The sequence below is a fragment of the Gekko japonicus genome, unplaced genomic scaffold, assembly GCF_001447785.1.
Source record: "Gekko japonicus isolate JY-2015 unplaced genomic scaffold, Gekko_japonicus_V1.1 scaffold33, whole genome shotgun sequence".
In the NCBI taxonomy this organism is placed as follows: Eukaryota; Metazoa; Chordata; class Lepidosauria; order Squamata; family Gekkonidae; genus Gekko; species Gekko japonicus.
Genome location: NW_015174272.1, coordinates 1,928,420 through 1,944,554, shown reverse-complemented (window position 1 = coordinate 1,944,554; position 16,135 = coordinate 1,928,420). Strand labels below are relative to the sequence as shown.

General features: G+C 45.2%; 1 protein-coding gene across 1 annotated transcript in view; it reads right to left on the bottom strand.

The window, feature by feature from the left end:
- Positions 1-3,842: 3,842 nt before the first annotated feature.
- Positions 3,843-16,135, bottom strand: part of LOC107120922 (myosin light polypeptide 6-like) — a 25,476-nt gene continuing 13,183 nt past the window's right edge. Inside the window, exons 3-7 of the mRNA XM_015423709.1 lie at positions 14,903-15,046; positions 12,564-12,737; positions 5,671-5,748; positions 4,918-4,960; positions 3,843-3,986 (exon numbers count right to left, since the gene is read on the bottom strand). Coding sequence (XP_015279195.1) covers positions 4,932-4,960; positions 5,671-5,748; positions 12,564-12,737; positions 14,903-15,046 — 425 coding nt within the window. The 3' untranslated portion in view covers positions 3,843-3,986; positions 4,918-4,931. The remainder of the gene's footprint in view (positions 3,987-4,917; positions 4,961-5,670; positions 5,749-12,563; positions 12,738-14,902; positions 15,047-16,135) is intronic.

Here is a 16,135-nt window from a genome sequence, read left to right as displayed (position 1 = left end):
GGGAAGGTGGCAGAGCAGCTGGAGACATTGAGCCTCAGTTCCACAAGTAATGAGCACTCAACCCCTGCCCCCAGCAGCCCTCAGACTGGAGCACCTGGAGCAGTCTTGGGAGGCGGATTGGCAAAAAGCAAAACAAAAAGCGCAGGAACTCGAGAGAACTCCAGGAATGGAGCTGGTTCCTCTTCCACAGCCCAAAATGCAACCCATGAACCCTGAGCTTGCTTTTTCTCATTTGCAGGTCTGGCTTCCACACTCCTTTATCGAGGCAGCCCCGAAGCTTGGGGCGGTGGGAGTTTCTTTGCATGCAGCTTGTGCGGCTGGCTGAGTGCCTCTTCTGCTCGCTCACCTCTCGCCTCTGCACCTCATCTTCTGCCAGGCATGGAGGAGCCCAGCTCGCCCAGGCTTCTTGCCTCCTGCTGCCTTGGCCCTCTGGTGCACGGGTGAGTCCCCAAAGTTTGATTCTTCCTCTTCAAGTCTCTGGCGCTGGAGGTATTCGCCTCCTTCCTTCCTGCCTGCTATGGCTGCATAATTGTGAGAGATTTCTTAACATAGTGTTCCTGCCAGGGAAGCTGGGGACCCTGCTATACCTGTGGACAAGGATATATCCCTGAGTTATTTTAGATAAGGGATCTCTAAAGGCTAGCCAACTGGTTTCATCTCAGGCTTAGCTTATATCAGTTTCTTTCTGGTGAGTGGCTGTAAAATGACATTAGGTCATTTATCTTCATTTCTGATGCTTGCTATTTTGGATTCCCCTATTTAATACTCGGTGTGTGGTTTACATGTCAGTTCTGTTTTCTGTATAGCATTTTGAACATTTGGAGTTGTAATTTGTTTTATAAGTACTTCTGCAGATATATATACAGGGGGAGGAATATTAATAGGCAGGTGTTGTAAATGTATTATTAATGTCTTGAATGATAATATTATTGTTATTTGAAACAGGCCTTTTGGAACCCTGTTGTGCATTTGTATTTGTCTAAGTACAAATGTAATTATTACATTAAAAGGGCACTAATCTGCTAATTTAGGAGCCGGGTATGTTTTTGTGTAACATTTTCTCCCTTGCTTTTTGTTTCACATATACAACAGTTGGCATCCCATAAGAGGTGGTGACCTGGGAGGGAATTACACTAGAGAGTGGTGGATGGACACAGGATAAGTCCAGTTTCAGTAGTTGTCAGCAACAGATTGCCTTCTCCTGAAGCTGATTTTTTTAACAGAAGCAGCCACTAATTGGATGTTAATAGGTGCATCTGTATATAACAAGGTATTTGGCCTTGAGTGGACTAACAGTATAATCCTAAGAAAAGTTACACTATTGAAGCTTGAAGAGTGTAGGCAGATTGTGAGAGGAAGGACAGGAAGGGATGAGCCAGCGTTAGGCTCTTGTGGCCCTTTCTTATAGGCCCAGGGTCTTATATGCCCGGGCCCTTTGAGCTCTTATGTTTCTCCAGGCCTGTGGCTACAGTGGGGCATCTTGGGGCTAGGCCCCCTGACTTACTGGCAAGGCCCCATGACTCCCCATCCAGCCCAGGGCCCCCAAGCAGCGGTGAGTGTGGGGGAAGAGACGGGCATTCCTATGCAGCAGTTTGATGCGAAGGGTCAGCTACGGTGGCAGTGCAGAGCCAGACAGTCACAGCACCTCCCTATTTCCCCCAGAAAGTCTTTTTAACTTTAATTAAATGACCTTTAATTCGATAAGCCAGTGCCCCCGAAGAAACTTAAATGCCCCCTGACTAAAAAAAATCCTGGGTACGGGCCTGTGTTTCTCCTTGGACTGCGCACATGGGAGAAGACCCACATTGTTACCGTAAGCAAAGTTATACTTTTCCGAGTCTGTTGTAATCAGTGGGCCTAGAAGGGTGTATCTCTGCTTAGGATGATATTGACAAACACCTGTGTCTTTTAGCATTTTTTTCCAGGGACTTTTATTCTAAATTACTGCTCTAGGTGTGTGGTCATTCCAAACTCAACAGCTCCTGCATCTCTCCTTGCTTTTCAAAACAATTTAGACTGCTTTCGCAGCCAGGGGTGTAAACTACAGGGGGACAAGCCCCCCCCCAAGATTTCCAAGCGGGGGGGGGCTATTTTCCCAGGCTGCCAGGTAGCATCATGAAGCTGCTTTGGCTTAAACTGTATCGTCAAGTGTAGTTAACAGACTCATCAATTACAACTTGCCAAAAAGCTGAAGAACATGTAATGGAGAATAATGTATACAAAGTAGCTACAGTGAGTATGGCTCTCCTTTTCTTAATAAGTTATGTATTTTATTATAGAACCCCCTGATGAAGGATGAACTTTAAAATGTTATCAAACATGTGGACACAACGTCGAATTATTTAGCAGTTCTCTATTGTTGTATCATCTAGTAGTTCTCCCTTGTTTATACTTTGTAGCACATACCAGTTCTTTATCGTTAACATTTTGTACTTTTTTGCTGTAGCTACTTTGTATACATTATTCTCCATTACATGTTCTTCAGCTTTTTGGCAAGTTGTAATTGGTGAGTCTGTTAACTACACTTGTTTTTGCCTTTTATTATCATTATATAATAGTGTAGTGAACATTATTGAATGCTGTTAAACTGTATAGTGTCATTCTCTCCACTCACACAGAGGCTGCTAACTCTGTTTTCCTTCTCTGGGACTTTGGGACATTTACTTGCCACACAGGAGCACCCCTCCACTGCCTTACCTTACTTTTTCCCCCCCTTTGGATCCTTGGAAGTTCTGCCTAAATCCCCTACCCTCATCCTGTGGATCATCAAATCAGGCAACGTACTTGAAGTTAAGGTGATTTTGGTATCCCAGGACTTTCAGTTTTAGCAAAAAAAAGAAAAGAAAAGAAATGGAGGGGATGGGATTATTTCAGTCTTTAGCCATGAGTGTGTGTGTGTGGGGGGGGGGGACAGAGGCCTGTGGCTCAAAGTTAAGGTGATTTTGGTATTCTGGCACTTGCCGCTTTAGGGGGAAAAAATTGGAAATTATCGGAATAGCCATTATTTTTTGGTCTCTGTGTGTCTGTACATGAGGGGAAGGAGATAAAGCTGGTTCACCAAATATAGAAAATGAGGATTCTGCAGTCCTGGACCCTATTTCAACCAAACAAATGTTCCCATGATTTCAGGCGAAATGACCCCTGGGACTGGGTATTAGAGAAGCCAGTATTTACAGTGGATTTAGTATGGATTCTGAGATGCATTTTGAGAAACCAATATGCAAGTAGTGTAGTTGTTGTTAGGGTGTTGGTCTAAGATTGGGGAGTCCAGAGTTCACATCCACAAAGCACACTATGTGACCTTGGGTCAATCACATGCTCAGCCTAAGTTGTAAGGAAAAGAGAGAGGGGGAGGAAGTATTTCCTTTCATACACAAATGAAATATTTACTCAAATGGTCTCAGTGAAGCAGTTCATGACTTCTTTCCTCTCACAGAGTCCTCTTTCTTTGACTGAGATTCAGACTATTATAAGTGAAAAAATTATATGATTAACTGTTGATGGCATATGTTTTTTAAAATATAAATTTCATATTTAAATAATTTAATATAGATTACTAAGTGTGGGCCTGGACCAGGTTTAGCCACCCACTGAGGACTCTATCCCTGCTGGCAACTATACAGTCTCCAGAGAGTCATTACATTCACCCCAGCACAAGGAAGTGGATGATGAACTAAGACTAAAAACAACTGAAAACCAAAGACTTTATTGTTCAGGAAAAAAGGGTGGTGTTCATAGAATCAAAAAGTACAAGGGAGTGATGTTTCTCATAGAGGCTGTAACAGTGACTAGTGCCCTCTTCTGGTTCCTTAGGCAGTTGCAGCTGATATTCCGCCACTGACATTTTTCTTTGCAGCCAGTACTGGGAGAAGCACTGGATGGGGAGAGACTGTGTTCTTTATACAAAGATAGAAAAAAAGGAGGAGTGATGAATTTAGGAGATTCCTCTGAAGAGTACATTTGGTTCAGCATCACCATAAACAATTCTGAGGAGAAAAGACAAATTGTGATTCTCAACCATGTCTGAACAAAAGCATCCTGTGGCACCTTAAACAATCTCAAATTTATTGCAGCTTTGGGGGCTTGGGTTACGGGGATCAAGTCCACTTCATTATATCTGAAAATGTGGTTAATCTCTTTGGTTATCTGGCTTGGCTTCTTTAGCAAACCTGAATCAGTTGCCTCAATGGCTTTCTGGCCTCTCAGTAATAATTTCCCCCTTGGGACCTTCTTCTTTTTGTATCCCTGTGTATTTATACATATCTGCCCACTGAATATAACTCTTCATGCATTTGATGAAGTGGGATCAGGCTCATGAAAGGCTGTTTCGCAGCAAAATCATTAATTTGTCAGGTGCCACAAGACTGTTGTTCTGATTGCAGCAAAGAACCCTGGCTATCTCTCTGGAAAATGTCAAACGGGCTGCGTCCACACACACTAAACAATCCAGTTTCAATCCACTTTCAGTGCACTTTCCAACTGGATTTTACTGTGTGAACTGGCAAAATCCAGTTGGAAAGTTCATTGAAAGTGGATTAAAGGTGCGTTATTTAGTGTGTGTGATTGCAGCCAGGTACACAAATAACAAAGTTTAATCTGGTTTCCTTTCACATTTTAATAGTGAAAGTTCACATCTGCTTTATGCAATATTTTGTCTACACAGTTGCAGAGGGAAAAACATGGAAAATGTATGGTCATGTGTACCACTTTTGTGAATTGTTTTGCTATATGGAGACCTTTTTGGAAGACGCAGCAGCACCAGCAGCACCAGCAAAAAAGCATCCTAGATATCCAAGGACAGTGTGAGGAAATGGGTCAGTACTGCGCAGGTTGCAGGGAAGGAACTGTTATTTGAGGATCAAAAAGCAGCACACATCAGTCCACCTAAGGAACCACACTTGCAAGAATGACACCTACTTCTTGAGATCAGCTCAGCCAGCCATGATGTGTTTGACAAAGGCTGTGGAAGTGAAGGGAGACAGCGGTTAGGAAATTATAATAACCTACCCACTTCCAGTTTGATTCACACAGTATTTCAAGATGGCAGCTGCCCCTAAATGTTTTATGTCTCTTTTCCAGTGAGCATCTACTGCTGTGGGCCATTGTGGTAACAACTTGTGTGACAAAAAACAAAAAGGCTCTTCTATGGCCCATTTTCTTTGGGGATTTTTAACCCCTTTCCCTTTGGAACAATTAGGACTTACCAGACATTTGACATTCATGGTTTCTGTCACCAACACAATTGACCTGGGTTCAAATTCTAGCTCAGCTCAAAGATGCACTTGGGAACTGCCTCATACCTCATACCCCAACCTTGCAGCAAGTACAACTAGTATCACCCCATTTTCTTTTGAGAAAGGGAAATACTGTTACTAGAATCAGACTGAACCCAACACTCTACTGTCCTCAGTGAGAGTTTCTGATATCTAGAGTACCAGACCATGCCATTTATGATGGATATAGTCTCATGTTCTTTTCCACTATACCTGTACTGGTTTTATTATTAATTGGATATTTTATTTCTGTTTTCAGCAGCTTTTTGTTACCATTCTTTTTACAGCTGTTGCATTATGAATTGTGGTTTTCTGGTTTCATTATATTTTAGTATATATGCATATATTGGGAGCTTTTGACCTCAGAGTGGCAGGTTTAAAAATCACTTGTCCTCACCTTCATAGTTAATGCAGCCATTGGCATCTTCATGTCCAGCTAATAGGCTGTCCACTTCCTCTTCAGTCATTTTCTCACCTGAAAAACCAGAAAAAGGAGTGTTTCCCACACAGCATATGAACACTTTCCCACTTCTCTCTTCACATTGCAAAAAGGCTTAGAATTAAGAGGAATTAGTAGATTTTGCCAATAAACCATTCTAATGTTATTACATTATAGCACAATAGCGATTACCAATTTTTTAACACTCTTAAAAAAAGTCCTCCACTGGCATGGTGGGGAGAACCAAGCTAGAATATTGTCAGGTAGCCCTGTCACAGTTCTGGAATGTGGAGGGGTACCCTCCCTTCCGTTCTCAGCTCTATCCTGCTCAGCTACTGTGTGCTATCTTATGCTTGACCCTGTAGATGTTCCAGCTGCTGTTTCCACAGTTGGGAAAGCTAACAGCTTTTCTGCTATGCCCGCTTACTTTGCCGTGTGCGAGTTATATCTATTGGCTCATGCTTACAGGGGGAATGTTTGATTTCACTGTAAGTCAGAGGCCCTATTACTGACGGCCATTTCTGACATAAACTGTACACGTGTTCTTTAGTACTGGATCCACTAATAAACAGTTATCTTCTTATGAAGCCCTGTGTGGTGTGACCTGACTAAGGAGCCAGCTCCCATCTGATAGTCTATCGACTCACACTATACTGGCTGTTTAATTACTTCTTCAGTGGCTTAGCATTCCCACACAGTACTGTTCAAAGATGGAGTGATCATGTACCACTTTACAAAAAACGGTGCAAGGAGGGACAAAGCTAGTTCTCTGTTTTGTTAACCTTTAATGTTTTTTTTAAAATTTAATCCTTTGCAGGTTCTATACAGCAGTTCTCCATACTGCATACCCCCTCTGAAATAAATATACAGAGGCAAAGAATTGGGTATACCAATTATCTCTGCAGCAGCCTCTGAGGCCAGAATACTTTCTTCAATTCCATTCTATAGAGAAAATGATATTATACATTGACAAGTGGGGGACCTGCAAGGAGTGCTTCCATGGCAGAGTGGTGATTCGAACCTGGATCTCACAGATCCTAGTCTGAAACTGTAACTACTACATCACACTGGATTTTGTGGTGTGGCTGTGGTTGAACAGTAGGCAAGCAGCCAGTCCTGGGGTAAGTCATGCAAGTCATGTGGTAACAAGTCACCAGTGATTACTTCCAGACTTGACCCTGATGAGTCCTCGCTCATAGGTCAAAACAGCCCTGGACGTTGCAGGTGGGCAATTCTCTGTGGACTGCGGTTTTCACCAATGGCGGCGTTGGCCCAGGGAGAGAGGGGTGTTTAAAAAAAAAAAAAAAAAGCAACCCCCCCCCCACAGCCCTGGAAAAGGCCCTGCCCCCTTCCAGTCTTTTAGTGACAGAAACCAACCCTGGAACACTGGCAAAACTGTTGTGGTTGTCTAGCAACACCCACTGAGGGCATCCATTTCTTAAAGCTACAGGAACTCATTTTATCATTTTGGTTTTTTCCTAAGCTCCCTATTTTTTTGATATTTCGTTTTTTCCTGCAAACCTGAGTAGTTTTCCAGATTTTTAGAAAGATCTGTATTGTCCATTCACAGCTGAAATCTCCAGATTTAAGTATCCTCAGATTTGGCTGAGTTGAGAATTAGACATACTGACAAGTGGAAAACCGCAAGGACTTGCGGGATAAATTTCTGTCTCCCCACTGATTCCTTTTTTCCTGTCCTCGATAGTCCCCCTTTCCTGCCTCCTCTCCATCCACCAGCCACCCTACCTTGAATTGAAGGAAGGAGGAAGAGGCAGCCTACCTAACTAGTTGGCCAAGTGCTGCTTTCCCGCTGCTTCCCTTGTCTTGCGCAGACTGGGCACTTACCTCCCTCTCCTTGCCTGGGGTGGCTGGACTGAGCTGGGCATCACTTTCTGCCTCACCTTGGGCTCAGCCAGGTGCTGCGCTCTGCCTCACCTTGCACTAGGCTCCGTTGAGCTACGTGCCGCCCTTGGGCTCATCTGGGCACTGTAGTCCGTTTTGCCCTGCATTGGGGTCGGCCAGGCACTGCCATCGGTCACACCTTGCCTCCAGCACCACCTCTACTTTGCCTCATGTGGGGCTCAGCCAGGTACTGCCATCTCCCTCGCCTCATGCGGGGCTCATCTAGACACTAATGTCTGCTTTGCCTTGCTCAGGACTTGGCCAGGTGCCAGTCTCCCCCACATCTGTGGGTGCACCTCATGCAGAGCTGGGCCGGGTGCGGCTGTCTGCTGTGCCTCACCTCACGCAGGGCTCGGGTGGGTGCTGCCATGTGCCTCTCTTCACCTTGCACAGGGCCTGCCTGGGCCAGATGCTGCCATCTGCCTTTTGCTTCATTTGGGGCTTGGGTGGGCTGAGTGTCAGTGTCTGCCTTGCTTCATATGAGTTGAGCCAAGTGCCCTCACCTCCCCCATCTTGCCTCTTGTGTGGGGCTCCGGCAGGTTGGACACCACCTTTCCCGCCTAGTGCTAGGTGTGGGTGGGTTGGGCTCAGGCCTTCTGTCAGAAAGGGTGGCTGGTCCATGTGGAGCGGGGAGGCCAATCTTGGCCCTGCCTCTGAGGTAAGTTTGGCTAAGAATGTATACTGGGCACAAGGTCACCCAGTGCGTTTCCAGGGCCGAATAGGGATTTGAGGTCATAGTGTGAAACTGTAATCACTATACCACACTGGCTTTTGTGGGGTGGCTGCTTTTGAACATTAGCAAGCAGCCAGGCCTGGGTCAGTTATGCAAGTCATGTGGTACCAAGTTGCCCCAATAAGTCCTTCCTCAAAGTCCAAAACAGACCTGAAAGTGGCCCTGTCCCTTTCCCCTGCCTCCTACTGACAGAAACCAAGTCTGTTGTGGTTGCCTAACAATGGCCACTGAGGGCATCTGTTTTTTAAAGCTACAGGCACTCCTTTTGTCATTTTGGAGCTTTATAGCCTCCCCTATTTTGTTTTTGTTTTTAGATTTTTCTGCAAGCTGGGGCTATTTTTCAGTTTTGCTTCAAATTCTTTCTTGTCTAGGGTTGCCAGGTCTCTCTGGCGAGGGGATTAGGGGGGCGTTCCGGGGGTGGGCGAGCCAAGCACCCAGGGTCTTTTTGTGAGCCAAGCATACAGCCCACAACCACCCTCTCCCTCCCCTCTGCAAGATTTAAAGGGCCCTCCACCTGATTGGTGGGCCCTGGATCAGCTGGAAGGCCCTTTAAATCTCTCAGGAGAGAATGGAGAGGGGTGGCTGTGGGTGGTCAGGCTTGGGAGCAGGGCTTGGGGGTGGAGCTTCCCCGCCAGCCAGCTGGCCGGTGGCGGGTTGAAGCATAAAAAATGGGGAAACACTCACCCGGACTGGGGGTCTGGCAACCCTAGCCCTTCCCCCTCAATTTTACTTGGCCCCACTGCTGGACCTCCCGATGGCACCTAGTATTTTTGGCCACTGTTTGACAGAGTGTTGGACTGGATGGGCCATTGGCCTGATCCAACATTGGCTTCTCTTATGTTCTTATACTTATAGAAACCAATTATGGAATGCTGTGGTTGCCTAGCAGTGACCACTGTGGGCATCCATTTCTTAAAGTTACAGGCATTTTTTAAATTGTTATGGGGTTTGTAAAACCCACAATGTACTTTTTTTTTAGATTTCAGATTTTTCTGCAAACCTGGGGTGTGTTTCAGGTTTGTAGAAAGATCTATTGTGTCTGTTCACAGCTGCAATCTCCATATTTAAGTATACTCAGATTTGGCCTTCTTCAATATTAGAATATGTACAAGTGGGTCCCCTGGAGGAAATGGCTGCTTTGCAGGGTGGAGTCCATGGCATTATATCCTTCTGAGGTCCCTGCCCTCCTCAATCCCCACTCTCCCCAGGCTGTCTTAAGCTTTCCCTCTCCCCCCAGGAGCTTCTTCCCAAGAAAACTGTGGATCAGTTTTGTGGTGCCAGCCACTGGGCCAGGCCCATTTGCATGGTAGGGAACTCTCAAGGACTTGTGGGGTGGCATCTCACTTCCCCCTCTATTCCCCTCCCCACACTATTTCCTCTTTCCCTCCCCCTGGCAACCCCCATATCCTCTCCCCTTTATTTGCCTCATTCTCTCCTCCTCAGCCGTTCACCAGCCTACCTTTTATTTGTCTCCCATCTTCAGCTATATTTATTATTCATTTACTTCATTTATACTACAACTTTCTCCATGGTGGGGACCAAAGCAGCCTACATATTCTCCTCTCCTCCTTTTTATTGACACAACAACCTTGTGAGGTAGATTAGACTAAAAGTATGTGAGTGGTCCAAAATCAGGCAGTGAGCTTCTGCAGCAAGACGAGAATTTGGACCTGGCTCTTCCAGACCCTACTCTGAATTACAACTGCTGTACCACACTGGGATTCATAGGGTGGTTGCTGTTGAACAGTAGCAAGCTGCCAGGCCTAGCTGAGTCATACAGGTTGGATGGCATCAGGATACCCAGAGGCTGCTGCCAGGCCTAGGATTGCCAACCTCCAAGTGGGACCTGGAGATCTCCTAGAATTACAAATGAATCCCAGATGTCAGAGATCTGCCTTCTTGGAGTAAATGGCTGCTTCGGAGGGTGGAGTCCCTGGCATTATATCCAACTGAGGCTTCTCCCCTCCTTAAATCTTGGCCTCCCAGTCTCCACCACAAAATTTCCAGGAACTTCCCAGCGAGTCTTCCTTCGAAGGCCAAAATAGGCCTGGAAAGGGCTCTGCATATAGGGGGGGTGGCTCTGCCCCCTCCCTCTTCCTTTTACTGCCAGAACCAAGCTTGGAATGCTGTGGTTGCCTAGCAACAGCCACTTAGGGAAGCTGTTGCTTTAAGCTACAGGTGGTCTGTTGATCATTTTTTTTGGGGGGTTAAAGCCCCCCATTAAAAAAAATTCATATTTTTCTTCAAACCTGGGGCATTTTCCAGGTTTGCACAACGATCTGTCTTGCCCCTTTACAGCTCCAGTCACCAGATTTAAGTATATTCAGATTTGGCTGACTTAGCTAATAGAATATACAAGTGGAGACCTGCAAGATACTTGTGGGAAGGGGGCATTCCCTTGCTTTTGCTTCTTTCCCTCTCCCCCTTCTCTGTCAATGTTACCCCCTCTTTCTGCCCCCTCCCTTATCTATCAATCTTCTCACACCCCACTTCTCCTCTCTCCTTCCCCCCTTTCTTTCTCCCCCACCCCCTTCTCTGGCAATCCTCTCTCATCCCCCCCCCTTTCTCCCTTCTCCCCTAGTGTTTCAATCTCCCCTTTTCTTATCCTCTGATCTTCTTAATCTCCCCCTCCCTTGGGAGCTGCAGTGCGGACCCTGGGAGCAGCAGCAGCCCCAGGAGCTGCTGCACAGGCCGCAGGGCCCCCGGGGAGTCCTGCCAGCAGGGGCAGCCTATCAGGAGGTGTGTCATCTAGTAAGTACTCTGCATGTACACAGACAACATTGTTTTTGGGGTGAGTTAAACCCCCCAGTGTATTTTTTAAAGTGTTAAGATTTTTCTGCAAAACTCTCATGTTTTTCAGCATGGGCCAGATCTGCAGATTTAGATATCTCCAGACTGGCACACACTTGGGGAAAATATAAATCTGGATAATCATATGATGGTGATACTAGAATATGGGGAAGAAATTAGGGTTTTCAAAATAGCTGGAAGGAAATAACTTTCTGGACAGTAATGTGCCCAAAGCCATCCAGATGTTTTAGGACTGACAGCTCTTTCCTTCCTTTCCTTTCATACCCTTAGAAGATCATTAATTCACAGATCTTGAGCAGCAGAAGATACATCTTCTTTTTCTTTTCTTTTTTGATGCAAGGGCTAAAAGGACTGAGACAAACTATGCAGATGCTAGAGTAAACTTGGGGTCCTTATTGCTGAGCAAAAGAGCCAGGGTTTCCAGAGGGTAGGGAAATGGTTGGTTAATTAAAGGCTTAATCTAGTGATCCATTATATTCTCAAATAACCTGAATTCAAACAGGGTGTGGAAGGTTGCAAGCTCTGGTTTCGGAAATATCTCGAGATTTTGAGGGTGGGGTTTGGAGAGGAGAGGAGGGGGACCTCAGCCAGGGTCTCTTGGTCTCCAGGATATGCTGGCAGGGGGTGGGAGGGAGCCTTCCAGGACTGGGGTGGGGCTCCACCTCCAAACAGTGATGTTGCATGGTGACGTTCCTGACACAGTGATGTCATGCAGAAGTGAAATCATCATGTTGGGGATGCTGCATGGAGATGCTCTGGTTTGAGGGCGAAACTCTATGGTAAAACTGGGGTCAAACCATAGAGTTTTGCCCTCAGACCAGAGTGTCACCATGCGATGTCCCCAGTGTGATGCCGTCATTTCTGCATGACGTCATCACATCAGGGACATCACCACATGACATTGCTGTTTGGGGATGAGGTTTCCCACACCAGCCAGCTGGCCAGCAACAAGCAGATGCCCCCAAAAATGGGGGATTCCCCACCCCCACCTGCAGAATGGGAACCCTGGCTCAGCAGCGTATAATGCCATCAAGTCCACCCTCCAAAGCAGCCACTTTCTTCATGGGAACTGATTTTGGTTGTCTGAAGATCAGTTGTAATAGTGGGAGATCTCCAGGTGCCACCTAGAGATGGGAAATCCCACTTACAAATGATCTTCTTTCAAATGAGAACTCAGTGTAGCACTGCCCATTGGGCCCCATCAGCTATTTTAATGGCTTTCCAGTTTGTGTCAACTGAGGGAGACAGATGGAATGGGTAGGAAAGAGACCCCTCTGCTCGTTTGAGATCTGGGGTTTGGCAGGTCTTTCCTCATAGCCAATGAGTTCCAAACACTTCTCAGACCTTGTAAAGCCAAACTGGTGGAGAAATCCTCTTCCTTCACTTGCCAGGAATCAGAACTTACCCAGGGTAGCCAGAACATGGCGCAATTCTGCCCCCATGATGGTGCCATTTCCCTCTTTGTCAAAGACCCTGAGCCCTTCCACATAGTCTTCATAGGTGCCTTGGTCTTTGTTCTTGGCAATAGTTTGCAACATGGGCAGGAACTCTTCAAACTCCACCCGCTTAGACTTCAGTTCTAAATGGAAGCGGGAGAATGTCATATGTGCAAAGGGAGAAGAAACAGTGCCACATTCTTTTCCTCACAGTCCCTACAATACTTTCAGTTTCATATCAGCTGTACAAAGGGTTGCAAAAGAATGTCATGTCCCTTTAACAGAGGCCTAATGTGTGGAAATAGCCAGCTGAAGCTTTTTGCTTCAGTGGGTAAATAATATCACCTAGCAAATAACATCCTACTAAGTCTCTATTAAACGGACATGACATTTTTTCTCCAGGTGGATAGCAACCCTGGAATTTGAAAGTGCAGAAGCGGGAAGCTGCATCTTACGCCTTGAAAATGACAAGATTCTAAGCCCCTGTGGTTTCAGAGTAAAAGACAGGATCAGAGGAAGAACTGGGCAAGGCTTCAGAAGTTTTCATGCATGAGGTTTAAATCCACTTTTGCTGCAATGTAGATAGCTTGCTTCTGAGCAGTGGCCTTTTAAAACTTCTGAAGGACCTTTTTTCTGTGAACAAGCACAAATGGCACTGAAATGACCAATACTACTGTACTGTTATAGTTAACAATATTAACATTAAATAGTGGTGAAGCTTGTTGTATCTTAGTTTTATTTTTTTCCCCTCCAGCAGTTTGCAGCATTATGATTCAGGACGATGCACTCTGTGTTCAGAAGCAGCTGGTTATAGGAGCTCAGCTCAAAAGACAAGTAGAATCATGATAAACAGTTTGCTGTTGATTGCGCCAGTGTAAGCTTTCCCCTGAATCCTCCAGCTGATTTTCATAAATAAATAGTTCCTGGGTAAGCACAACATGTCTCAGATTTTCTCTGCTGTTTGCACAACACATTAAAACTCAAAGACAAATTAAAGCTTGCATCTGGAAGTGCTCTGTCAGTAACCAGGAGACGTATTTTATGTGCCTTGCACAGCTTCCGACTTCTCAGCCCTTCGGCCTGTGTCTTGAAGACCATTTAGCTCCAATTGTGACACCATCCTTTTCCTTCTGTTATTCAGCCCTTTTGAACTCCAAGTCATTTGCTGTGCTGCCCTCTATGTGTTTTCTCAAATCTCAGTTTATTCAGTGGGGCTTGGACCAGTGTACGAATGCATAGGACTGCTTCCTTAAGAATTTAAAACTTAGAAGCAGACTAAATTATGCATATCTATTTCACTTCCAACATTAATTTTGTAATGTATTCAATAAGCTGCCATTGAATGCATAATGTGTTAGGAAAACATCTAATTGAAATGCTATGTTAAGCTTTGTCCTGGGCTAGGATCCAAATACATCCAATCATATTGCTAGCCCAGGAAGCACTTAACCAATCACTATCAACAAGCTCCCTGAGCAGGAACGTCCGTGATTGGTCCTTATGCATACAACCTTATTGGTTGGTTGGTAACTGTACAGTAGGTGTGGCTACATTAGCTGGGAGAGTTTAAAAGCAGGACAGCTGCAATGTAAAAGCTGTTCTGGCTATCAGATGTTGATCCGTGTTGGAGTTGTGTTTGAGTTGATGAATAAAGCTGAATCTTTGCTGAATCGCTCTCTGACTACTTTGTTAAGCGAGCGACTTAACAAATTTAGTGTGCATGATTTAGGTTATTTGCACAGAGCAGACTACTCACTGCTCTGAACATAAACCTATCCTCCCAGACCCTGGCAAATGCAAATAATACTCAAGGGTTGTTTCCACAGGGAGTTATTGCTCTGCCTTGCCTCCTGAAGTACTATGGTTCTTCCGCACAACTTAATTGTCTGGTTGTCTCCCTTCCCGGTTTTCCCTGAATCTCCTGTGACTTTTCACAGGTCTGCCTCTAAAAGATTCTACCGAAGGTGGTTGAGGAAAGTGTGGAATCGCATCCAGTGCCACAATCAGTGCTATTTCCCCTCCCACCTGCTATTCTCCCTCCCCGCAGCGGGCTTTCCCTGTTTTTCAAAAATTATCAGCAGAAAACAAACTACTGATCAAAAAACCTGGCAACAAGCCCGCAGGAGGCGAGGCAACTGGGGAGGGGGAACAGGACAGGAGGAGAAATAATGGGGAATCTTTAAAGAGAAACGGAAAGTGACCTTTTCTTAAATGAAAGCAAAATACCCTTTTGTAATCCCCTAAATCTGGAACCTGCAATTCTGATACCATGCCTGTCCTTGTATACGTGACCGCAGAGGCAACTTACCATCTTGCTTGGGGTGTCCCAGCACTTTCATGATATCAGCATTAGTGGGATTTTGGCCAAGGGCCCTCATCACGTCTCCACACTGGCTTAACTGGATTTTGCCATCACCAACTCGGTCAAAGAGCCCAAAGGCCTCCTTGTAATCTGTGGAGATCAGATCAAACGCACAATACGGTGAAGTTGTGGAACTGGCAAGCAGTGGGGGGCCCTGGGGCTTTGGGGGATAAAATGTCAAGCTTGTCATGCCGGCTGTCAACTAGACGATTAACTAGACACCATCATCTGTGACGTCTGTTTAAACTGCCCGTTTTCTAATATCTATGGCCAATATGAACACAAGAGAGGCCATTTCCTACCCAAGCTCAAGAGGATCTCAGTGACCCTTCCAAAGAAACATCATCTTGCTCACTGAAGAGGTTTACTTTCTGAGGAATTCACTTTTTATATTTAGAGATCACCTCTAATCCCATAGCGAGCCTGGGTAGTATGCAGGCATTGCTGTTCAGACCCAGGGTGGGCCCCAACAGAGTGTGGCAAACGGGTACATTTTACTAGGGCCCGTGTCGTTTTTGCAGGGCAGGGAACCCTGGGCTGCAAGGTCGTTATCATTATACAATCTAGTTAGGACATCTCAAAAATAAAATGTACATTTTAATTTTTTTACTCATGATATATGTATGTGTCAAAACTGGGGAAAGGGAACTCTGTTAGAAGTTTATACAAGGTCCAGCTCACTGCTCTATGAAGATGAATGCTCTGGCAGCTTTCCATGGTCTTAGGTGGAGGTTCATTTCCTTTCATCACTGCTACTTATATAACTGAAGATAACAGGGATTGAACCTGGGATCTTCTGAATGCATAGCATATGCTCTAACCATAGACCTACAGAGAGCTATACCCAAACCCATGCTCCTCTTTCAGTTGAGCAAATGGAGCATTTCCTTCCACTTGCTGTTGAAGGTTTCAGTGGAATGTCTCTTCCTCCTGTTCACATCAAATTAAATTTTATTTATTTACTTTATTTATAGTTTGCCTTTCTCACTGGGATTCAAGGTGGATTACAGGATATAAAACTGCAGTCAGATAGCATAAAACAACTAGTGAACAATTCAATTGGACTAGGATTACAGAATCAGAGAACAATGCTAACAACAAACTATGCAAAACAGATAAAATTCCTAGGGAGTAAGACCTAATGAGCTTGGTGAGACTTTCTGTATAAACATGTCATAG